This window comes from Lathyrus oleraceus, chromosome 7, assembly GCF_024323335.1.
Source record: "Lathyrus oleraceus cultivar Zhongwan6 chromosome 7, CAAS_Psat_ZW6_1.0, whole genome shotgun sequence".
Taxonomy (NCBI): Eukaryota; Viridiplantae; Streptophyta; class Magnoliopsida; order Fabales; family Fabaceae; genus Lathyrus; species Lathyrus oleraceus.
Window position 1 is genome coordinate 56,293,386 of NC_066585.1, and position 26,133 is coordinate 56,319,518.

The 26,133-nt window shown below is 44.0% G+C and overlaps 1 protein-coding gene across 1 annotated transcript in view; it reads left to right on the forward strand.

The window, feature by feature from the left end:
- The first annotated feature begins 2,242 nt into the window (after window positions 1-2,242).
- The window catches only part of LOC127101988 (uncharacterized), a 29,198-nt gene continuing 5,307 nt past the window's right edge, over window positions 2,243-26,133 (forward strand). Inside the window, exons 1-3 of the mRNA XM_051039413.1 lie at window positions 2,243-2,723; window positions 14,356-14,783; window positions 14,874-15,516. Of these exons, the coding sequence (XP_050895370.1) occupies window positions 2,243-2,723; window positions 14,356-14,783; window positions 14,874-15,516 (1,552 nt within the window). The remainder of the gene's footprint in view (window positions 2,724-14,355; window positions 14,784-14,873; window positions 15,517-26,133) is intronic.

A 26,133-nucleotide genomic window follows, 5' to 3' on the forward strand; every position in this document is an offset into this window, starting at 1 on the left:
AGCGAAGATTATGGCCGAGAGAGATCACTATCTTGCTGAGAGGGACCATTATTTCTGTCAAATGAAGATTCATCAGAAAGAGGTGGGAAGACTTGAACAGGAGAACACTGAGCTCAGGTTCACTATGAAGTTTACCGGGATGGTTGATGAGGCAGAGCCTTCTGTGGGACCTTCTTCGGATTAGACTTTTATTGCAGTTGTTATCATGTGTTGGATTACCGTCAGGCATGTTGACGGAATTCACTTGCTCGTATTTCTTTCTGATTCTGGAAGATTGTAAAGATGATTTGTATTAGATATGATATATGACTCTCGCACGTGTTGCGCACTTTTGCTATATAGTGGTTATTATCATTCAGTGATTGATCTCAAAGCTTTATTTGCTTTTCCGTGTTACTCTAACTTAACACACACATGGTCGGGTGATATCTTTGCTAAAGCACAACTTTATGTTCCGTACGGCAAAGCCAGATGATTGATGTCAGAATGTTGCTGTCGAATTATTATCTGTCTCAATGAAGCCAGGATCGAAGGACAGAATATTCCTCATACGGATAGACATTGCATTCATGCATGAATCATAATAAGTTGTCCTCTATTTTGCAGGTGTCGGTTTCTAACGTGTTTGATTGTTTCAGGAATCATTGCTCGTGCACGCAGAGTCATCCCTCTGCACGTAGCTCGTCCGCACAGATACTTTACCAGACGCAACAAACCCAGACTGATGGATCCATCCAATGCTGACATTCTCGAGCTGAAAGAGAAGATGAGCGAGTTGATCAACGCCATGCAAGGGTTCTCCCTGGGGCAGAAAGCACTCGCCGAGAAAGTGGAGAAGCTTGAGCTGGCTTCAATTGCCAATAATGGCAATAGTCAAGAGGGTAACTCCGACAATGGTCCTGGTGGTTCTAGGGGTGGTGGCGATCCCAGAAAGAAGGCAACTAATGGTGGTGTAGTCATCAACAATGGTGGTGGTCTTGGTTTTGCTGCAGGCAGTGGCCCAGGCCATGTTGGCAACACTCTGAAGGAAACTCAGTTTTCTCCTTTCTTTGGGACTGTGGAGGATAAAGAAGAGGATCAATTATCTATGCTGAATGAGCAGTTCGGTCAGTATGGTGTTCAACCGCCGAACAAAGAGATTCAGGTACTAGCAGAAAAGATTAGGGCTCTGGAGAGCCATACCACTCCTGGGACTATTAACATGACAAATATGGGGCTGGTTGAGGGGATTGTGATCCCACAGAAGTTCAAGGTGCCCACGTTTGATAAGTACAACGGAAGTTCTTGCCCGGAAACTCATATTCAGGCCTTTGTTCGAAAGATATCTGCCTACACCAGGGATCAGAAGCTCTGGATGTACTTTGTCCAGGATAGCTTATCTGGCGGGTCTCTCGAGTGGTACACCAAGCTGAGATCGTCAGATATAAAGAGCTGGCAGGATTTGGGGGATGCTTTCTTCAAACAATACCAATTTAACACTGACATGGCACCAAGCCGTACCTAGTTGCAGGGTATGTCTCAAAAGCCGAACGAGGGGTTCAAAGAGTATGCACAAAGGTGGAGAGAGTTGGCTGCCAGGGTTCAACGCCCATTAGTGGATCGGGAGATGTCAGACTTGTTCATGGGTACTCTTCAGGGGACTTTTACTGAAAGGATGGTGGGATGTCCAGTTACTGGTTTTGAGGATATAGTAGTGGCTGGTGAGAGGATTGAAAGCTGGTTGAAAATGGGAAAAATATAAGGAAATGCTCCATCGTCTGGAGTGAAGAAGCCCTTCGGAAATGGTCAACGCAAGAAAGAGGGTGACTCGAGTGCTGTGTATGCCCAAAGAGGACACAGTGGGGATCATTACTACCAGCATACTGGTGCAGTAACAATTCTTGCTGGTAATCAACCCGTACAACAGCAACAGCAATAACAGCCACCTCAGCAGAGAACACAAAGGGTTGGGTACCAAGTTAGGGGAAGGATGGCAGATCGCCAATTTGATAGGCCACCCATGACTTATGCCCTTCTGTTGAAGAAGTTGAAGGATCTCGGGTTGGTACAGTTGAGGACGTTAGCTCCGTTAAGACCAGATCAGAGGCCTGCAAGTTATGATGAGAACGTCAAGTGTGAGTTCCATTCTGGTGCTCCCGGGCACAATATTGAGGGTTGTAAAGCCTTTAAGCATGTTGTTCAAGACTTGGTGGATTCCAAAGCCATCAATTTTGCACCAACGCCGAATGTTAATGCTAATCCCATGCCGACGCATGGTCAGATGATGGTGAATGTAATTTCTGAGGATAAAAGTAAAATCGGGGTGACGGATGTGGATCAGTTGAGGACCCCAATGTCTGTGGTCAAGAGACATTTGTTAAAGAATGGAGTTTTTCCTAGTTGTGATAATTATTGTGCTGCTTGTACTGTAACTGCAAATGGGTGTGTAATGTTGAGGGAGACGGTTCAGAAAATGATGGATGAGGGAAGTCTCCGATTCGAGAAAGTTGCTTTGGAGAATGAGGATATTTCAACGATAACCATTTATTTCGATCCTGTCCACTTGTCAGGGCCGGCAGATGTGGCTCCAATTACCATCACGGTACCTGGACCTATTCCGTATGAAAGTGATGGTGCTGTGCCCTGGGACTATGGTGGTGATGTGTATTGCAATGGGAAAAAGAAGGAAGATCAGGCTGCAGTTGATACCACCGTTTCAAAGGTGGACAATGCCGGGCTTAGTGGTTTCACTCGCAGCGGGAGGTTGTTTGCACCTAACATGTTGTCGCAACCTGAAAAATACAGTGCGTGAAAAAACAACCGGCGAAAGAAAATGACAGAAGAGTCGCCACCGTGCGTTATTCATCCCAAAGGAGGGAAAGGAAACGCTCGAAGTAAACCTGAAAAAGGAAAGGACAAGACGGGGTCTCGCAACCAAATCTTGGGTTCAGGAGTCGGTTATGCGAAGGGAAGGTATTAGCACCCATACGCATCCGTAGTACTCTACGGGATCCACTTTTGTAGTTCTTGTCTAAAGGGTGTGAGTTTATCTTGTGCTATTTACCAAAAAAAAAGGGTTAAATGAAAATGACTCGCGCGGATGTCGCATCCACTGCATACGTATCTCATCTGAATATGAGAATCAGAGTCTTCGTAGCTCGGCTGACCTATGGGTTAGGGGGATGTATGCTCGCTAAGACATCGCGTCTTATGCCTACGTATCTCATCTGGCCTGAGAATCAGAGCAAGCCGTAGTTCGGCTAACTACTGGGTTATGGATTGGGTTTTGGACGAACGATGTTACTACGCAATCTACCGAATGCTCGACCTTTGGAGACTTACTCGCCTGTAGTAGAAGGAGTTAACGTGTTGCTTTGGGTTTTAGGGTTTGGGATGCTCAAGGGCAAAAAGGCAGTCCTTGACGAAGGAACCGCGCTACCTGCAGGGATACGAACACATACAAAACAAACATGTATAAAGTAAATGTGCCAACAAGGGGCTCAGAAGTAAATAAACAAAAGAAAACAAATGCCTCCTATCGAGGTCTTCCAGCTAAGAAAGCGATAAAATGCGGAAAAGAGGTAAAAGTACCACACGGATAAAGATCCGAAGTAACAGCAATTAAAGGAGTAAGAAACCCAGGGAACTCCCAAGCTAATGCCATCAAAGAAAGGTGAGTCAGTACAGGTAATCGGAATGAACCTCCAGGGGGTATCCCACAAATAAAGTGGGAAAACCACGCAAACCATCTCTGCAAGAGTCTGTGAGCCCTCACAAAAACTCAACAAAAGGGTTAGTGAAACACGATAAGCATTTTTTTCATGAATAACAGTATGGTTTCAGAAACCTCAAACCCTGTGGCATACATTTCAGAAATCATGTGATTAAACATTCAAGGCATAGGTTTCACCCATTCATGCATAATTAAACCCGTGGGCAAAAACATAATGAAATTCATCCATCATACCTCATACATTCAGATGATCCAAATTAAGAGCATAAAATCATGGGAATGAGGCAAACCTGATGGGAGAGACCGGTTAAAATCAAATGGCACGACTGGGTTTGCAAGGCAATGTTAGGGTTTGCGTGAGATGAAAGTGTGTGAGTCAGATTGAATTTTTCAGAGCTTCCTGGGGGTTGCTCTGAGTTCTCTGTTAGGTTTCTCTCCAGGTTTTATCGAGGGTTTTGTTTCAAGGAAACCTCAGAGTATTTTGCTTCCCTTCCTTTTTCTATCTGATCTCCCTCTTTTATAACCTGATTTTCATGGCTTTGTGGGCTCAAATGAGAGAGGTCCAAGTCCAAGTTTTTTCTATTATATTTTATTTATTTTTTTATTATTATTTTTATTTTTATTTTTATTTTATTTTATTTTTATTTTTATTTTTATTTTTTTTTTAAAAAGTTTCTTGGATCTAATTCTGATTGACATGATGAAATGCAATATGAAATGCTAAATGAATGCATGAATGAGGAGGGCAGATTTTGGGGTGTTACAGCTGCCCCTATTCAATCATCAGCTAACCCGAGTAGGATGAAAGCGAACAGCTTATCAAACAAACGGGGTGAGCTGTGATTGAATACCAAAGACAGACCAAAAATTTGCGCTCCGAGAACACCACAAAAACGCGGAAATACACCGCGCTGTTTATTTTTCTTCCGATCATCTGGCTGGATCTGAATCAGTCTTCTGGCTTAATCTGGAGTTTCGATCCTCTGGCTGAACCTATACTCAATTTAGTCCTCTGGTTGGATATTAATTTTGATCATCGGGCTGGATACGATTTTGATCTTCTGGCTAGATCTTCTTCGATCTTCTGGCTAGATCTCCTTCGTTTCGATTCTCTGGCTGAATCTATTTCCTTTGATTCTCTGGCTGAATCTACTTCGATCTTCTGGCTAGATCTGAATTGTTGCGATTTTCGATCTTCTGGCTAGATCTTGTTTGTTTCGATTCTCTGGCTGAATCTACTTCGATCTTCTGGCTAGATCTGGATTGTTTTGATGATAAATTCCCATCATTAGGATCCCGCATCTGAGGCATGCGCTGGTTGACCCTCTTCTGAAATCTACACCCAACCTTCATATTAGATATGCAGCTTCGATAATATTCCACTTTTGGGCTTCATACATATTCTTCGGGCTAGAACATGTTGTAACGACTCCTCAATTGGGCTTGCTGGGGAAATAAAGCTTGTAGGCGACTTCACTGGGGAATCTTCAAATTGAGCCTTAGGCTGGCTTAATGGAACACGATTCTCAGGCTGAATCTTCGAAATGACCCTCAGGCTGGATCACTGGAACACGATTCTCAGGCTGAATCTTCGAAATGACCCTCAGGCTGGATCACTCACGCTTGATCCTCTGGCTGGATCTCATGACCTTGGTTGTAAAGTAATTCTTCAGTATGCTTGGAAGAACCTGTTTATCAGCTTATGTGTATGCTTGATATGATATGCATGCAAATGCAAATGTTATGCATGGTGTAAAAAGAAATCTGCTTGGGGAAGCAAACTCCGGTAGGGAACAGATTCCTGTATCAATCCTTGAATGCTCTGTGGGGAATGATCCGTCTGCCGGGACCAATGAGCCACCAAAAATAAATTGGCTGCTTGAAAAGTTGACCTTGCGGGGGGAGTATCAACTATGGAAACTTTGTTCGGCGAGGCTCTGTGAGGAGAGTCTGTGGGGAAAACACTTCCTGGAGAAATGTCGTAGGAAACAACCTTTGCTGGGGATATGAACTTGCTAATGGCCCTCAAGCTGGGGATTAACAAATCTGTTAAAAATAATCTGCTGGGGAATGAGATGAACACTGGGAACACCACCCTCTCATCTGTTGGTTATGCAACCACTCCGCTGTTGCTAGGAAGATACAGTCTGACACTGTCACCTCCGTTGGGGATATATAGTCTGGATACTGTCAACTCTGCTGGGGAACATGCTCTGCTGAGGAGAGACTTTTTCAACCGCTTGGGGATGAGGATTCATGACTTGGCATCCGGTTCCTGTGACCTGCAACCAAAAATACACGTATGCCTCGGGGGAATTACTCGGTTTGAATTCACCGTCCGGGATTAAGCACATTCAAAGAAATTTTAAATGTTTTCCTGTGCAAATCATCTGCAAAAGCCACCATTAATTTCATATGCAATATGTTTTATCAAAAATTCGGACATTTTTGCAAACAAATTGATAAATGAAAAATAAAGAGGCTCTTTAACTAAATTATTCGACTCTTACTGGGGAGAAAATTTGTGCCAGGAATAGGCGAGGGTATCAGGAAGCTGATCCCTGAAAAGAGGTGATCGCTGTAAAAAGAGAACTGTCCTAATGGCAATGGGGATACGGGGTCCCACCGAGTTTCGACTCTGCTATGGATCGTATGTCCTCAAGACGCTCTGCTCATCTTGCTTTCTGAAGTGGATGATTAGTCGATCTTTAACCTTCGAAGATTGCCGGATTGAATGAAACGGTGATATAACACTAATGAACTCAGATCACAGTCATTCGCTTATTCCCTAACTTTTGCCTGGATCGCCCCCTTTTCGGGTTTTCAATCCATCGGGATACCCATTTTTGCCTGAGCCGCCCTTTTGGGTTTTCGACTCACCAGGTGTACTCCTTTTTTATATCCCTAATTTTTGCCCGAACCTCTTTATTCTTTTTTTTTCTGGTTCGTCGGGATGCCCTTTTTTTGCCTGGACTATTCTTTTTATCGTCCAGCGGGTCTATTTTATGCGAAGTATTTTTTTTAACTGAGTCTGAGTTAATAGGGGACGGGAATCCTTCGCCATCCATGGTTGTTAGCATCAAAGCTCCGCCATAGAAAATCCTTTTAACCACGTGCGGACCCTCATAGTTCGGTGTCCATTTGCCCCTGTGATCTGTGTTGGGAGGAAGAAATCTTTTGAGTACCAATTCACAGACTTGATACCCCCGAGGGTGCACTTTCTAACCAAATGCTTTCTTCATTCGTCTCTGACCGAGATACGTCAATTCTGGGTACGTAGTTCCAGCATAGCACTATTTCCCGTTGGTTTGATTGATGACCAAAGCTGAATCCCCATATACATCCAGGGTTTTAATCTGTATATTGACGGCTTCCTCAAGTCTTAGGATACAAGCTTCGTATTCGGCTTCATTGTTGGTGCAGGGAAAAGTTATTCTGGCACCAAATGGCATATGAACCCCCTTCCGGTGTGATCAACACTACACCAACTCCGCGACCATTGACGTGGACCGTCCCATCAAACATCATAACCCATTTGGATTCAGGGTCAGGCCCCTCCTCCGGGAGTGATTCCTCTCAATCTTTCGATTTGAGAAACATGATGTCCTCATCAGGAAAGTCAAACCTCATAGGTTGGTAATCATCAATCGGTTGCTCTGCAAGATAGTCTGACAAGACACTTCCCTTGATGGCTTTTTGTGAAGTGTATTGGATGTCATACTCTGTCAGTATCATTTGTCACCTAGTAACCTTTCCGGTAAGTGTTGGCTTTTCCAAAATATACTTGACTGGATCCATTTTTGATATCAATAGAGTCGTGTGAGTCAACATATACTGTCTTAGTCGGCGAGCAGCCCATGCCAAAGCGCGACAAGTTTTCTCGAGCAATGAGTATCTTTGTTCACAGTCGGTAAACTTTTGCTAAGGTAGTATATTGCATGCTCTTTTCGACCTGACTCGTCATGCTGACCGAGCACACACAACCCATTGACCTTTTAACACAGTCAAGTACATGATCAACGGTCTTTCCTCTCGGCCTGTAGACTTGCCCCGATCTTGATCTCTTTCTTATCGTCTGCGGTACCGATGTTGACGGTCTCAATCACCTCCTGATAAGGTGTAATAGCTCGGTCCTCCTGTTTCAACAATCTGGCTAACCCTTCAGGCAATTCACAATCTTCCTCAACCCCTTCTTCGGCTTAATAGATAGGATTGTCGAAGTCATACTTGGCCATAGCAGTGTCGTTAGTAGTGAGATCCGGGTGGTCCGCTCTGCATGATGGAGGATCATGCTCTACCTTAGAATGAGAGATTTTTTTTTGGAAAGAAATAAAAAACGAAAAAAGAAACATTGCCATTTTTTTTTGTAAAAGTAAAAAAAACTGAAAGAAAGAGAACACAAAATTGTTTGCAAAAATCGTCCTTTATTGATGATAAAAATAATTGCGAAATGTAACTAAATGGATGGCCCTACAAATGAGCCGTTACACCTTGGGCAAAGTGTAAGACTTTATTATGCATGTAATAAAGGAAAACAATAAAAATCACTCTTTCAGTAGAGTAACCCGGACGGTTTTTTCAGACGACCAATTGTCGAGCTTTTCTCCCGGGACACACGGGCGAATCCAGCTATCTAAGTCACAGTCGCTGTCAGCCTTGTCTTCATCTGCAGCATTGACGATGTGGGGAGAAACCAAACCCCCGCTGGAGAGAGTACCGGTTTCATTCTTCTGAGATCCCGGTGCATACCCCAATCCAAACTTGTCTTCTTTGATGACTGGCTCCACAAATTTGCCCCAGCCTTGGGCATTACCAGCTTTAACCACTTCGACAGCTTGCTTGTAGGAAGAGATAGAAGTCCCGACCTTCTCAAACTCAGGTGAAAAGACAGCTTCGGGCGCGACCTCATTGATGTTTATGGCTTCGAAGCCCTGACACAACATCTCGTGCATCTCGCCGTCCATCTCTACATACTTAAATGTAGACAGGTGGCTAACAAAAATATCCTCTTCACCATAGACAGTGACGACCTGACCTTCTAGTTCATATTTGAGCTTCTGGTGGAGGGTAGAAGTAACAGCATCGGCAACATGAATCCAAGGCCGACCTAGCAGACAGCTGTAGGCAGGCTGGATATCCATCACATAAAAGGTGCTCTTGAACACCTGCGGTCCAATCTTAACTGGCAACTCAACTTCGCCAAAGACAGCTCTCTTAGAGCCATCAAAAGCCCTCACAACTAAGTTACTTGGCCTCAGGATGGTGTCATCGCAATCCAACTTCATTAAGGCTTTCTTTGGAAGAACATTCAGAGAAGAGCCTGTATCAACCAAAACATGGGAAAGCATCACCCCTTTGCACTCCATTGTGATATGCAAGGATTTGTTGTGATTCCTGCCCTCAGATGTCAGGTCATTATCGGTGAAACCTAGCCCCCGGCTAACGTTTACATTGGAAACTACCGACTCCAGCTGGTTAACAATTATCTCTGGTGGAACATAGGCCATATTCAGTACTTTCAACAAGGCTGCTATGTGCGCCTCAGAGCACAGCAATAGTGAGAGAATGGAGATCTTTGAGGGTGTCTGATTTAGCTGGTTGACTACCTTGTAGTCACTTTTCTTGATAATCCTCATAAACTCGTCCACTTCCTTCTCGAATGCGGTCTTAGGAGGATCTTCCTAAGTAGTAACCTCTTCGACGACCATCTGTTTCCCTTTAGCCTTGGCAGCTGCCTCGGCTTCAGTATTCGCGCGTAATGTTGATGGTGCAAATAGGCGTCCACTGCGAGTGAAACCACCAACCCCTCTAACATTGTCTACAGCGGAGCTACCAATGTCAATGTCTTCTTCGTTAACTTTCTGCCCCTGGCAGTAGATATCAGCCCCATAGTGCCACGGGATAGCACTGTCTTTCTCATACGGAACGGGTCCTGGTATTGTGATGGTGATCGGACCAACCAAAGTCGGTTGAGGGCTGTCAGAGTAAATTGCAACTGGTGCTGAACTTTCGATGTTCACCGCTGCTGGTTCTGTACTTTTTGGGAAATATATTGTTGTTGGAGCGAGTCTCTCGGGAACATATATTTCTTCAGGAGTGAAATAAAACGTCACCGTCGATACATCATTCTTCACTGGACGGGCCTGATCGAACTGAAGACAACCTTCATCTATCAGTTGCTGAATACCCCTTCTCAAACTGTCACATCCGTTTTCGGCAGCTTGACAATTTCTGCATTCTTCCTCACAGCCCGAGAAAATCTGTCCTTTCAGAAGTCGGTCTTTAACCACCGATAGCGAAGTCTTCACCTTAGTCACATCAGAAACCAAATTCAAAGTTTCCCCACTATCAACAACATTAATCCTCTGCCCGCCGTGAGCTGGCATCGGGTTCTGGATAACATTAGGCACCGGAGCAAAATTGATAGCCTGGGCATCTCTCAAATCTTGTACCTTTAACTGGAGAGCCTTGCAATTATCTGTAGTATGGCTAGGTGCGTTGGAGTGAAAAGCACATATGGCGTTGACATCATAACCTCTAGGCAAATTATTGGGATCGATTGGTGGGGCCAGAGTTCTCAACGTAACCAGATTCATGTCAATCATCTTGGGAAGTAATACTAAATAAGGCATTGGGATTGGCTCGATGACCCGAGCCGTCTGCCTTGGACGTTGTTGATAGTGTCTCTGCTGACCCGGATTACCTCCTTGTTGTTGATTGTTGTACCTGGGTTGTTGTTGCGGATGATATTGCCGTTGAGGAACAAGTGTTGGAATAGTGACTACGGCCACTTAATCTTGATAATAATTAGGGCGTCCTCTATCCCTGCCTCTGTCGGCATACACAATGCTCGCCTCGCCTTCTTTTCTTCGTTGACCGTTACCAGCAAACGGTCTCTTGGGACCTGATGAGTTGGAAGCACTATTGTCTTAAATTTGGCCCATCTTCAACAGACTCTCAATTCTTTCTCAAGCAATTACTATCTCTGCAAAGCTGATTGACGGGCAAGCATCCAATCTCTCAATATAATTGCCTTGAAGAGTGTTCATGAACATGTCCGCCATCTCCCTTTCAGACATAGGGGGTGGGACGGACACAACAATCTGTCTCCAACGCTGAGCATACTCTCTAAAGGTTTCCTTGGCAGTCTGAGACATACCTTGCAACAAGGTCCGATTTGGAGCCATGTCCAAGTTGTATTGATATTGCTTGACAAAAGTCTATGCCAAGTCTTTCCAGCTCTTGATGGTAGTACGAGACAAATGAGAATACCATTCACGAGAAGCTCCAGTTAGACTGTCTTCAAAATAGTACATCCACAGCTTTTCATCTTTCGTGTGAGCTCCCAACCTTCCCAGATAAGATTGGAGATGAGTGCGTGGGCAAGAAGCCCCGTTGTATTTCTCAAAAGTAGGGGGTTTGAACATGTGAGGAATCCTTACTCCCTGAACCAAACCAAGATTTGTGACATCAAAGCCTAAGGAATTTTGAGACTTCAAAGATTTGAGCTTCTGAGCAAGCTCATCCATACGGCGAGTGGTCTCGAGGGCCTCGTCGTGCAAAGAAAATTGATCATACTGATAATCTTCAGTAACGGGGCGCCCGTTAATCCGAATTCCTTGATTCATATTGTACCTTCCGCCAATACCATTTCCAACATTCCCTGTGTTGCCAACATTACTCGGGTTTCCATCAGCATTTGCGTTACCCGCGTTACCAGTGTTCACAAGGTCATCAGCGTTCCCAGGGTTACCAGGGTTTCCCTCAGCATTTGGTATCTCCACCTCCGGATCGGGTCTCGGTTGCTCAACCAATTCCCTCAGCTTTTCCTGGCCTTCTGTTATACCAGTCATCAATGTCATGAACTGATCCATCCTTTCACGCATATCAGCCATCTCTTTCTGTACTTGGTCCATCGATAGCTGTGGACGATTTTCCTTTGTCGGGTACCTGTGGACTCGCTTGGGACCAATAACTGCCTGATACAGGGAACAAACATGAGACACTGCGGTGACACCTGCAAAACAGACAAGGGTTAATATGCATGGTATGCGATGCACTGCTTGTTCAGTTTTAAGGCACCCCTGTTTTGAAAGGGAATACCCTGCAAATGAATAAGCATGAGATGTTGGATGCAAATATGCAGATGATGTTATGCAATGCAAAGGCATGTCAATCAGAATTGATGGATCCGCTTGAACATCTGTCAGGTTGCACTGCCTGGAGAGAAATTCATTGAGGAATATAATACAAGACCAAAACTCTGCTCCAGAAAACCGGGTTGGTTGGAGGTTAAGGTTTCCTGAATTTAGCCCGCCCCTCACTGGTAGGTTCTAAGAACAGAAGTTCGTCAGCTTCAGCCCTTCAGTCGCGAATAATACGTTTACCACTGAAGGTTTGGTATTATTACGGGACAAAAGACCTCCATTGACTCCCCTCAATAGGACATCCTAATAGCAAGTTCCCAGTCTCGGGATCCTCGGATTGAGCAGCAAGAATGCGCCCACTAGAGCTAACATAGTCACGTCTCGGAGGAGAGGCCTCGACTGAGTTCTCGAGAAATGGTCACCAGAGTCGACGATTTCTAGAAGAACATCCTGCCGTTACGAAACACCCGTAAGACATAATATATCCAAAAGAAACCTCGTCTGGGTGTGGTTCTTCACGAACGACTTAACAAAGCAACACGCCACGCAAGCCTCATGATTATCCACTCTAAAACCTGTGTGTACACTCAAGCATGGGTAATGGGCTTATCTCTCATAGAACACCCCATCCCAACAAACAAACAAACAAACAGATCCAACAGATACAACAGATGCATGCAAGCGGGTAAGCAAATAAATGTACAAAAGCATGAACACCCAATAGACAAGAAATCACACAAGCTAGGAGGGACTCGCTTAGGGAAGATGGACCAGCAAGAGGTCAACTTCTTAGTGTCCCCAGCAGAGTCGCCAGCTGTCGCAACCTGAAAAATACAGTGCGCGAAAAAACAACCGGCGAAAGAAAATGACAGAAGAGTCGCCACCGTGCGTTATTCATCCCAAAGGAGGGAAAGGAAACTCTCGAAGTAAACCTGAAAAAGGAAAGGACAAGACGGGGTCTCGCAACCAAATCTTGGGTTCGGGCGTCGGTTATGCGAAGGGAAGGTATTAGCACCCCTACGCATCTGTAGTACTCTACGGGATCCACTTTTGTAGTTCTTGTCTAAAGGGTGTGAGTTTATCTTGTGCCGTTTGCCAAAAAAAAGGGTTAAATGAAAATGACTCGCGCGGATGTCGCATCCACTGCATACGTATCTCATCTGAATATGAGAATCAGAGTCTTCGTAGCTTGGCTAACCTATGGGTTGGGGGTTGTGTGCTCGCTAAGACATCGCGTCTTATGCCTACGTATCTCATCTGGCCTGAGAATCAGAGCAAGCCGTAGTTCGGCTAACTACGGGGTTATGGATTGGGTTTTGGACGAACGACGTTACTACGCAATCTACCGGATGCTCGACCTTTGGAGACTTACTCGCCTGTAGTAGAAGGAGTTAACGTGTTGCTTTGGGTTTTAGGGTTTGGGATGCTCAAGGGCAAAAAGGCAGTCCTTGACGAAGGAACCGCGCTACCTGCAGGGATACGAACACATACAAAACAAACATGTATAATGTAAATGTGCCAACAAGGGGCTCAGAAGTAAATAAACAAAAGAAAACAAATGCCTCCTATTGAGGTCTTCCAGCTAAGAAAGCGATAAAATGTGGAAAAGAGGTAAAAGTACCACACGGATAAAGATCCGAAGTAACAGCAATTAAAGGAGTAAGAAACCCAGGGATCTCCCAAGCTAATGCCATCAAAGAAAGGTGAGTCAGTACAGGTAATCGGAATGAACCTCCAGGGGGTATCCCACAAATAAAGTGGGAAAACCACGCAAACCATCTCTGCAAGAGTCTGTGAGCCCTCACAAAAACTCAACAAAAGGGTTAGTGAAACACGATAAGCATTTTTTTCATGAATAACAGTATGGTTTTAGAAACCTCAAACCCTGTGCCATACATTTCAGAAATCATGTGATTAAACATTCAAGGCATATGTTTCACCCATTCATGCATAATTAAACCCGTGGGCAAAAACATAATGAAATTCATCCATCATACCTCATACATTCAGATGATCCAAATTAAGAGCATAAAATCATGGGAATGAGGCAAACCTGATGGGAGAGACCGGTTGAAATCAAATGGCACGGCTGGGTTTGCAAGGCAATGTTAGGGTTTGCGTGAGATGAAAGTGTGTGAGTCAGATTGAATTTTTCAGAGCTTCCTGGGGGTTGCTCTGAGTTCTCTGTCAGGTTTCTCTCCAGGTTTTGTTGAGGGTTTTGTTTCAAGGAAACCTCAGAGTATTTTGCTTCCCTTCCTTTTTCTGTCTGATCTCCCTCTTTTATAACCTGATTTTCATGGCTTTGTGGGCTCAAATGAGAGAGGTCCAAGTCCAAGTTTTTTCTATTATATTTTATTTATTTTATTATTATTATTTTTATTTATTTATTTTATTTTTTTATTTTTTATTTTTTAAAAAGTTTCTTGGATCTAATTCTGATTGACATGATGAAATGCAATATGAAATGCTAAATGAATGCATGAATGAGGAGGGCAGATTTTGGGGTGTTACACACGTTGAGAGGTGATGATGTAGAAAAAGAACAGAGAGATAAGGCCGAGGCTTTAGCCAGGGCAAAAGGAAAGCAGGTGGTGAATGAGGATATTCCTAGAGCGGCACAGGCGCCTGTTGAGCCGGAAAGTGAGTTTGACGCTGAAGCCGAGGAGTTTTTGAGAATTATTAAGAAGTCTGAGTATAAACTTGTTGATCATTTGCAGCAGACTCCGTCCAAAATTTCGATCTTATCTTTGTTGCTGAGTTCAGAAGGTCATAGAGATGCTTTGTTGAAGATCTTGAAGAGGGCCTACGTCCCGCAGGAGATTACAGTCAATCAATTAGAGACAGTGGTATCAAGTGTTAATGCCAGCCATGGGTTGGGTTTCACTGATCTCGATCTGACTATGAACGGGCGCAATCACAATAAGGCACTACACATTTCGATGGAGTGTAAAGGAGTTGTGCTTTCGCATGTTTTGGTTGATATGGGCTCGTCACTCAATGTGTTGCCTAAGAAGGCCTTGGCTAAATTGGACTGCGAGGGATTTATTTTAAGGCCTACTGATCTGGTGGTTAGAGCGTTTGATGGCTCTAAAAGGGCTGTGTTCGGGGAAGTTGAGCTCCCGGTAAAGATTGGTCCTGAGGTGTTCAAATCTATGTTTTGTTTCATGGATATTCATCCGGCGTACAACTGTTTCTTGGGCCGTCCATGGATACATGCTGCTGGGGTAGTAACATCTACTCTACATCAGAAGTTAAAGTATATCTTGGATGGGCAAGTCGTGACAGTTTGTGGTGAGGAGGATATTTTTGTTAGCCAGTTGTCATCATTTAAGTATGTGGAAATGGACGGTGAAATATTCGAAACACCAAGCCAGGCGTTTGAAAACGTCAAAGTGGAGAATGCCGTTTTCGCCGAAAGAGAGAAGAAGCCGTCCATTGCTTCTTATAAGCAGGCTGTGGAGGTGGTGAAAAGTGGAGAGGCCCCAGGTTGGGGAAGAGTGATAGATGTTGCGGTGAAGGAGGATAAGTTTCGGATTGGTTATCAGTCAGGCCAAGGCTCGTCTGGACAGAATAAAGGTCGTCGCCAACTGTTCACATTCACCAGTGCTGGAATGCTAGATCCAGGCCGTATCTGTGCTGTGGGTGAAGAGACTGATAGTGACTGCGAGCTCGACTCATGGATAAAACCGTGCGTACCAGGAATGAAGATCCAGAACTGGATAGTCGAAAAGATCATCACTGTCACTCTGCGTGAAGAGTAATATTTCTGTTTGTTAATTCTGTTTGCATGAAAGCCATACGTTTTTCCCGAAACGTAATGGTCCATTGTAAGGGCCACCTCATGTGTTTCATTTTGCATTATTTGCATCATTAATAAACGGATGTTTTTCGCATTAAAAGCGGTGTTCTCTGTTTTTCATTTATTTTTGCAGTTAAAAAATAATATAATAAAAATGGCAATGTTTATTTTCATCTTCCTTCCTTTTAATTTGTCTCGTTCCGACCCTAAAGCAATGCATGAATCAACATTCATGCAGATGCGATTATTCTCCGGATCTCATTGATGACAATTCTGTTACACCCCTATATGACCTCGACAACCCGATCTATCATGCCGAAGAAGAAGGCGAAGAAGATTGTGAACTGCCGGAAGAGTTAGCCAGGTTGTTGAAACAAGAGGAGAAGGTGATTCAACCGCACGAGGAGCAAGTTGAGATTGTTAATCTGGGCACCGAGGAGGTCAGAAAGGAAGTAAAAATTGGGCCGCTTTGGAGATGAATGTCAAGAGCAGAATGGTAGCACTGTTGAAAGAGTATGTTGATATCTTCGCCTGGTCTTATCAAGATATGCCAGGGTTGGATACCAATATTGTTGTACACAAGTTGCCATTGAGAGAAGATTGTCCCCCAGTAAAGCAGAAGTTGCGCAGAACTCGACCTGAGATGGCCATGAAAATCAAAGAGGAGGTACAAAAGCAGTTGGATGTTGGTTTCCTAGCCGTCGCTAATTATCCGTCTTGGGTCGCGAATATTATGCCGGTACCGAAGAAGGATGAAAAGGTGAGGATGTGTGTGGACTACCGGGATTTGAACAGAGCTAGCCCGAAAGATGATTTCCCATTACCTCACATCAATGTGTTGGTAGATAATACAACTCAATTCTCGGTGTTTTCCTTCATGGATGGCTTTTCTGGCTATAATCAAATTAAAATGTCGCCAGATGATATGGAGAAAACAACGTTCATCACACCATGGGGCACTTTTTGTTATAAGGTGATGCCATTCGGTCTCAAGAATGCCGGTGCCACGTATCAAAGAGCTATGGTGACTTTGTTTCATGATATGGTTCATCATGAGATCGAATGCTATGTTGATGACATGATAGCGAAGTCCCAAACAGAAGAGGGGCATCTGGTAGACTTGGCCAAGTTGTTTGACCGGTTGAGACAATTCAAATTGAGGTTGAATCCGAATAAGTGCACTTTTGGAGTGCGGTCCGGCAAGTTGCTGGGGTTTATTGTAAGTGAAAGAGGAATCGAGGTTGATCCTGCTAAAGCAAAAGCGATACAAGAAATGCCTGAATCGAGGACAGAAAAAGAGGTTCGTGGTTTCTTAGGTAGATTGAACTATATTTCACGGTTCATATCTCATCTAACAGCCACTTGTGAACCCATATTCAAGTTGTTGAGAAAAGATCAAACGGTCAGGTGGAATGATGATTGCCAAGCGACATTTGAAAAAATAAAAGAATATTTGCAGGAGCCTCTGATTCTGATGCCTCCTGTGGAGGGGCGACCGTTAATCCTGTACTTGACAGTCCTTAAGGGGTCTATGGGGTGTGTACTGGGGCAGCATGACGAGTCTGGTCGAAAAGAGCATGCAATTTACTACCTTAGCAAAAAGTTTACCGACTGTGAAACAAGATATTCACTGCTCGAGAAAACTTGCTGCGCTTTGGCATGAGCTGCTCGCCGACTGAGATAGTATATGCTGGTTCATACCACTTTGTTGATTTCCAAGATGGATCCGATCAAGTATATATTTGAGAAGCCAACATTGACCGGACGGGTTGCGAGATGGCAAATGATTTTGACTGAATATGATATCCGGTACACTTCTCAAAAAGCAATAAAGGGGGAGTGTATTGTCTGATTACCTCGCCCAACAACCCATTGAGGATTATCATCCGATGAAATTTGAGTTCCCCGATGAGGACATCATGATTCTCAAATCGAAAGATTGTGAGGAACCTATCCTGGAGGAGGGGCCTGACCCTGAGTCCGAATGGATTCTGATGTTTGATGGGGCCGTTAACTATAACACCCTAAAATTTGCCCTCCTCATTCATGCATTCATTTTTAGGTCATTTAACATTTCATATTGCATTTCATCATGTCAATCAGAATCAGAACCAAGAAACTTTATTTCTAAAAAAAAAAAAAAAAAAACGAAAAAAGAAAACGAAAAAAAAGAGAGAAAAAGAGAACGAAAAAATAAAATAAAAATTTAATTAAATAAATAAATAAATAAATAAAATATAATAGAAAAATCTTGGACTTGGACCTCTCTCATTTGAGCCCACAGGTCCACAAAAATCAGGTTATAAATTCAGAGTTTCAGTGAAACAAAATTTCATTCTATTCCTATTACCCTGGCTGGAGGAAAAAGATAGTGAGAGAAGAGCTAACAGAGTTCAGAGCAACTGCACAGAATCACCTCCGCCTCACATAAACCCTAAAGATTGTTTTGTAAACCTCACGGGTGCAACTCAATTTCAATCAAGCTCTCCAATCAAGTTTGCCTTATTCCCATAATTTTATGCTCTTAATTTGAATCATCTGAGTGTATGAGGTATTATGGGTGAATTTGATACCCTTTTGATGCATGTGTTTGACCAGAGGTTTAGGCCTCCTACCCTTGGTTGCTTTTTGTGAGCTTTTTGTGAATTGAAAGGGCATGATTCATGTGGTTACATTTTGATTTGGGGGCAACTCTTGGTTACCCTATTTTGTTTCTCTAACCTGTTTGTTGAGTTTTATTTTGTGAAGGCTCATATGACTCTTGCAGAGATGGTTTGCCTGGTGTTCCACTTTATTTGTGGGATACCCCCTGGAGGTTCATTCCGATTACCTGTACTAACCCATTTTCTTTGATGATGTTAGCTTAGAAGGATCTCAGGGTTTATCGTTCCTTTAATTGTTGTTACCTCGGATCTTCATCCGTGTGGTACTTTTACATTTTTCTCGCATTTTACTGCTTTCCTAGCTTGAAGACCTTGATAGGAGGCAATGTTTTTTTGTTTACTTTATGCAGGTTCCTTTGTCCAGGACTCCTTTTGCATGAGCATCCCTAACCCTACAAACCCATTGATTTTTCTTCTCCTAACACGTCAACTCCTTCTACTACAGGCGAGTAAGTCTCCAAAGGTCGAGCATCCGGTAGATTGCGTAGTGACGTCGTTCGTCCAAAACCCAATCCATAACCCCGTAGTTAGCCGAACTACGTTTTGCTCTGATTCTCAGGCCAGATGAGATACGTAGGCATAAGACGCGATGTCTTAGCGAGCACACATCCCTCCAACCCCTAGGTCAGCCGAGCTACGAAGACTCTGATTCTCATATTCAGATGAGATACGTATGCAGTGGATGCGACATCCGTGCGAGTCATTTTCTTTTGACCCCCTATTTTTAGTAAATAACACATTAGATAAACCCACACCCTTTAGACAAGAACTACAAAAGTGGATCCCGTAGAGTACTACGGATGCGTAGGGGTGCTAATACCTTCCCTTCGCATAATCGACTCCCGAACCCAAGATTTGGTTGCGAGACCCTGTCTTGTCCTTTCCTCTTTTCAGGTTTACTTCGAGCGTTTCCTTTCCCTCCTTTGGGATAAATAACGCACGGTGGCGACTCTTCTGTCATTTTCTTTCGCCGGTTGTTTTTTCGCACACTGTATTTTTCAGGTTACGACAGCTGGCGACTCTGCTGGGGACCCAGTTTCCCTAAGCGAGTCCCTCCTAGCTTTTGTAGGTTGTTTGTTTATTGGGCGTTTATTCTTTTGTACAGTTATTTATCTTTCAGCATTTACCTGCTTTATTGCATTGTGTACATATGACTGCCGTATCTGTTGGTTCTGTTTGAGAGATGAGTTCTATACCCGGACTCGAGTGCAATTAAGATAGGAGAATGGCATAGTCTTGTTGACTTGTGTGGAGTTATTCCTTAGCAAGTTGACTTGCAAGCCCATTCACTTGGTGGAGGTCATGTTGGGATCAATAATGTCACACAAGTAAGTTGTGGTTAGACATTACTTTTTCCAATATAGACCTTAGAAGCCAAGGACCTTAGTTTACCAAACCCATCTTGGCCTATTCGTAGGATGTAGTGCGAAAGTCGTTCAAGTGTAAGATTTGATACGATTGTTACGCGATACTACACTCATAAGAGTCTCTCTTGAGAATATTTTTGGAATACGAGTAGTCGTTCCTCCGATAATATCTGAAAGATGGGATTATGACTATGGGAACCTTTTTGTAGAACATGTTTCGCAGGTTTAAACCGTAGTACACTCCCTTTGGGTGGTTCTTAACCTAAACTTCATGCTCGTGACTTGCAACAAACCCTTGATTCATGGTTGATCCGTTCAGGTATCCTTAATATCAATGAACCTTAGGTGTTGATAAGGTGTAAACCATAATCCACCAAAGATGGATGGTTGATATTAAGGATAACATGATCCATCCCATGACCTTTGTTTGGTGTGCTTTGCTTGATCCTCTTAATTTCTCTCCAGGCAGTGCAACCTGACAGATGTTCAAGCAGATCCAGCCATCCTGATTTACATGCCACTGCATCGCATCACATTAGTTTGCATAACATCATCTGCATATTTGCATCCAACATCTCATGCTTATTCGCTTGCAGGGTATTCCCTTTCGAAAGGGGGTGCCTTAAAATTGAATAAGCAGCGCATTGCATACCATGCATATTAACCCTTGTTTGTTTTACAGGTGTCACCGTAGTGTCTAATGTTTGTTCCCTGTATCAGGCAGTTATTGGTCCCAAGCGAGTTCACAGGTACCCGACAAAGGAAAACCGTCCACGACTAGCAATGGACCAGATACAGAAAGAACTGGCTGATATGCATGAAAGGATGGATCAGTTCATGACACTGATGACTGGTATGGCAGAAGGCCAGGAAAAGCTGAGGGAATTGGTTGAGCAACTGAGGCCCGATCCAGAGGTGGAAATACCAAGTGCTGAGGGGAACCCTGGTAACCCTGGGAACCTTGGTAACCCTGGGAACGCTGATAACCCTGTGAACACTGGAAACGCGGGTAACACGAATGTTGATGGAAACCCGGCTAATGTTGGCAACACGGGGAATATTGGAAATGGTATTGGCGGAAGATACAATGTGAATCAAGGATTTCGGATTAACGGGCGGCCCGTTACTGAAGATTGTCAGTATGATCAATTCTCTTTGCACGACGAGGCTCATGAGACCACTCGCCGTATGGATGAGCTTGCTGAGAAGCTCAAATCTTTGGAGTCTCAAAATTCCTTAGGTTTTGATGTCACCAATCTTGGTCTGGTTCAGGGAGTAAGGATCCCTCACAAGTTCAAACCCCCTACTTTTGAGAAGTACAACGGGGCTTCTTGCCCACGCACTCATCTTCAATCTTATTTGGGAAGGTTAGGAGCTCACACTGAAGATGAAAAGTTGTGGATGTACTATTTTGAAGACAATTTAACTGGAGCTTCTCGTGAATGGTATTCTCATTTGTCTCGTACTACCATCAAGAGCTGGAAAGACTTGGAAGAGGCTTTTGTCAAGCAATATCAATACAACTTGGACATGGCTCCAAATCGGACCTTGTTGCAAGGAATGTCTCAAACTGCCAAGGAAACCTTTAGAGAATATGCTCAGCGTTGGAGACAGATTGTTGCATCTGTCCAACCCCCTATGTCTGAAAGGGAGATGGCGGACATGTTCATGAACACTCTTCAAGGCAATTATATCGAGAGATTGGCTGCTTGCCCGTCAATCAGCTTTGTAGAGATAGTGATTGCTGGAGAAAGAATCGAGAGTCTGTTGAAGATGGGCCAAATTCAAGACAACAATGCTTCCAACTCATCAGTTCCCAAGAAACCGTTTGCTGGTAACGGTCAGCAAAAAAGAGAAGGTGAGACGAGCGTTGTATATGCCGACAGAGGCAGGGGCAAAGGACTCCCTAATTATTATCAAGATCAAGTGGCCGCATCCACTATTCCAACACCTGTTCCTCAACCGCAGTATCATCCGCAACAGCAACCCAGGTACAACAATCAACAACAAGGAGGTAATCAGGGTCAGCAGAGACTCTATCAACAACGTCCAAGGCAGGCGGACCGGGTCATTGAGCCAATCCCAATGCCTTATTCTGTATTACTTCCCAAGCTGATTGACATAAATCTGGTTACGTTGAGAACTTTGGCCCCACCGGTCGATCCCAACAATCTGCCTAGAGGTTATGATGTCAACGTCATATGTGCTATTCACTCCAACGCACCTGGCCATACTACAGATAATTGCAAGGCTCTCCAGATAAAGGTACAAGATTTGAGAGATGCCCAGGCCATCAATTTTTCTCTGGTGCCTAATGTTATCCAAAACCCGATGCCAGCTCACGGTGGGCAGAGGATTAATGCTGTTGATAGTGGGGAAACTTTGAATTTGATTTCTGATGTGGCTGATGTCTACTTCCAGGGGCGGAAAGTTAATGAAGAAGACTTTGACATTGGTAGCTCCGCTGTAGACAATGTTGGAGGAGTTGGTGGCTTCACCCGCAGTGGACGCCTATTTGCACCATCAACATTGCGTACCAATACTGAAGTTGAGGCAGCTGCCAAGGCTAAAGGAAAACAGGTATCCACCGAAGAGGTTACTACCGAGGAAGCTCCTCCTAAGACCGCATTCGAGAAGGAAGTGGATGATTTTATGAGGATTATCAAGAAAAGTGACTACAAAGTAGTCGACCAGCTAAATCAGACACCCTCAAAGATCTCCATTCTCTCACTATTGATGTGCTCTAAGGCACACAGAGCAGCCTTGTTGAAAGTACTGAATATGGCTTATGTTCCCCCAGAGATAACTGTTGACCAGCTGGAGTCGGTAGTTTCGAATGTACACACTAGCCATGCGCTAGGTTTCACCAATTATGACCTAACATCTGAGGGCAGGAATCACAACAAAGCCTTACATATCATAATGGAATGCAAAGGGACAGTGCTTTCCCATGTTTTGGTTGATACAGGTTCTTCTCTGAATGTTCTCCCAAAGAAAGCCTTAACGAAGTTGGATTGCGATGACGCCACCCTGAGGCTGAGTAATTTAGTTGTAAGGGCTTTTGATGGCTCTAAGCGAGCTGTTTGTGGCGAAGTTGAGTTTCCAGTTAAGATTGGACCGCAGGTATTCAAGAGTACCTTTTATGTGATGGATATTCAGCCTACCTATAGTTGTCTGCTAGGTCGACCTTGGATTCACGCTGCCGGTGCTGTTACTTCTACTCTCCACTAGAAGCTCAAGTATGGACTAGAAGGTCAGATCGTCACTGTCTGTGGTGAAGAGGATATTTTTGTTAGCCACCTGTCTACGTTTAAGTATGTGGAGATGGATGGCGAGATGCATGAGATGTTGTGTCAGGGCTTCGAAGCCATAAACATCAGTGAGGTCATGCCCGAAACTGTCTTTTCACCTGAGTCTGAGAAGGTCGGGACTTCTATCTCTTCATACAAGCAAGCTGTTGAAGTGGTTAAGGCTGGTAATGCCCAAGGCTGAGGCAAATTTGTGGAGCCAATCATAAAAGAAGACAAGTTTGGATTGGGGTATACTCCGGGGTCTCAGAAGAATGAAGTCGGTACTTTCTCCAGCGGGGGTTTGGTTTCTCCCCACACCGTCAATGCTGCAGATGAAGACAAGGTTGACAGCGACTGTGACTTAGATAGCTGGATTCGCCCGTGTGTCCCAGGAGAAAAGCTCGACAATTGGTCGTCTGAAAAAGTCGTCCGGTTTACTCTACTGAAGGAGTATTTTTTATTGTTTTCCTTTTATCACATGCATAATAAAGTCTTACACTTTGACCAGGGTGTAATGACTCATCTGTAGGGCCATCCATTTAGTTATATTTCGCAATTATTTTCATCATCAATAAAGGATAGCTTTTGCAAACAATTTTGTGTTCTCTTTCTTTCAATTATTTTTACTTTTACAAAAACGGCAAGGTTTCTTTTTCATGTTTCTTTTTCGTTTTTCTTTCCAAAAAACACCTCGTAAAACTGATCACTCGGATCTCACTGCTAACGACACTACTATGGCCAAGTATGACTTCGACAATCCTATCTATCAAGCCGAAAAAGGGGTTGAGGAAGATTGTGAATTTCCTGAGGAGTTAGCCAGGTTGTTGAAACAAGAGGACCGAGCTATTACACCTTATCAGGAGGTGATTGAGACCATCAACATTGGTACCGAGGACGACAAGAAAGAGTTCAAGATCAGGGCCAGTCTACAGGCCGAGAGGGAAGACCGTTGATCATGTACTTGACCGTGTTAGAAAGGTCAATGGGTTGTATGCTCGGTCAGCATGACGAGTCAGGTCGAAAAGAGCATGCAATATACTACCTTAACAAAAAGTTTACCGACTGTGAACAAAGATACTCACTGCTCGAGAAAACTTGTCGCGCTTTGGCATGCGCTGCTCGCCGACTAAGACAGTATATGTTGACTCACACGACTCTATTGATATCAAAGATGGATCAAGTCAAGTATATTTTTGAAAAGCCAGCGTTTACCGGAAGGGTTGCTAGGTGGCAAATGATGCTGACAGAGTATGACATCCAATACACTTCACAAAAAGCCATCAAAGGAAGTGTCTTGTCAGACTATCTTGCCGAGCAACCGATTGATGATTACCAACCTATGAGGTTCGACTTTCCTGATGAGGACATCATGTTTCTCCAATCGAAAGATCGCGAGGAATCACTCCCGGGGGAGGGGCCTGACCCTGAATCCAAATGGATTATGATGTTTGATGGGGCGGTCAATGTCAATGGTCGCGGAGTTGGTGCAGTGTTGATCACGCCGGAGGGGGTTCATATGCCATTTTGTGCCAGAATAACTTTTCCCTGCACCAACAATGAAGCCGGACGAAGCAGAATGAGCCCGTTCTCGATACAATCAGCTGAGCCTAGTTGAGGAAAAGAGACTAGCAGCTATATGTGATGGCCAACTATATCGGAGACGGATGAAGAGAGCATTTGATCAGAAAGTGCGCCCTCGGTAGTATCAAGTCGGTGAACTGGTACTCAAAAGAATTCTTCCTCCCAACACAGATCATAGGGGCAAATGGACACCGAGCTATGAGGGTCCATATGTGGTTAAAAGGGTTTCTCTGGCGGAGCTCTGATGCTAACAACCATGGATGGCTAAGACTTCCCGTCCCCTGTCAACCCAAACGCAATTAAAAAATACTTCGCATAATAGACTCGCTGGACAAGTAAAAAGAATAGTCCAGGATAAAAAGGGCATCCCGACAAACCAAAAAAAAAAAGAATGAAGAGGTTCGGGCAAAAATTAGGGATATAAAAATAAAAATGTACTCCCGGTGAGTCGAAAACCCGAAAGGGAGGCTCAGGCAAAAAAGGGTATCCCGGTGGATTGAAAACCCAAAAGGGCGGTCCACGCAAAAGTTAGGGAATAAGCGAATGACTGCAACTTGAGTTCACCTGTGTTATATCACCGTTTCATTCAATCCGGCAATCTTCGAAGGTTAAAGATCGTCTAACCATCCACTTCAGAAAGCAAGATGAGCAGAGCGTCTTGAGGACATACGAGCCATAGCAGAGTCGAAACTCGGTGGGACCCCGTTTCCACATTACCATTAGGATAGTTTCTATTGTTCAATTTATAGCAATTGCCTCTTTCCAGGGATCAGCTTCCTGATGTACTCGCCTATTCCCGGCACAAATTTTCAACCAACAAAAGTCGAATATTCAATTAAAAAGCCTCTTTACTTTTCATTTTTCAGTTTGTTTGCAAAAGATGTCTGAATTCTTGAGGAAACATATTGCATCTGAATATAATGGTGGCCTTTGCAGATGATTTGCACAGGAAAACATTTAAAACTGCTTTGAATGTGCTTAATCCCGGACGGTGAATTCAAACCGAGTAATTCCCCGGGGCATACGTGTATTTTTTGGTTACAGGTCACAGGAACCGGATGCCAAGTCATGAATCCTCACCCCTAAGGGTTGACAAAGCCTCTCCCCAGTAGAGTTGACAGTATCCAGACTGTATATCCCCAGCGGAGTCGACAGTGCCAGACTGTATCTTCCCAGCAACAGCGGAGTAGTCGCATACCCAACAGACAGGAGGGTGGTGTTCCCAGTATTCATCTCATTCCCCCAGCAGATTATTTCTAACAGATTTGTTCTAATCCCCAGCTTGAGGACGATTAGCAAGTTCATATCCCCAACAAAGGTCGATTCCTACGACATTTCCCCAGGAAGTGCTTTCCTCACAGAGCCTCGCCAAACAAAGTTTCCATAGTTGATACTTCCCTAGCAAGGTCAACTTTTCAAAAAAGGCCGATTTAATTTCGGTGGCTCCCCGGTCCCGGCAGACGGATCGTTCCCCACAGAGCATTCAAGGATTGATACAGCGACCCGTTCCCTACCGGAGTTTGCTTCCCCAAGCAGATTTCTTTTTACACCATTCATAACATTTGCATTTGCAT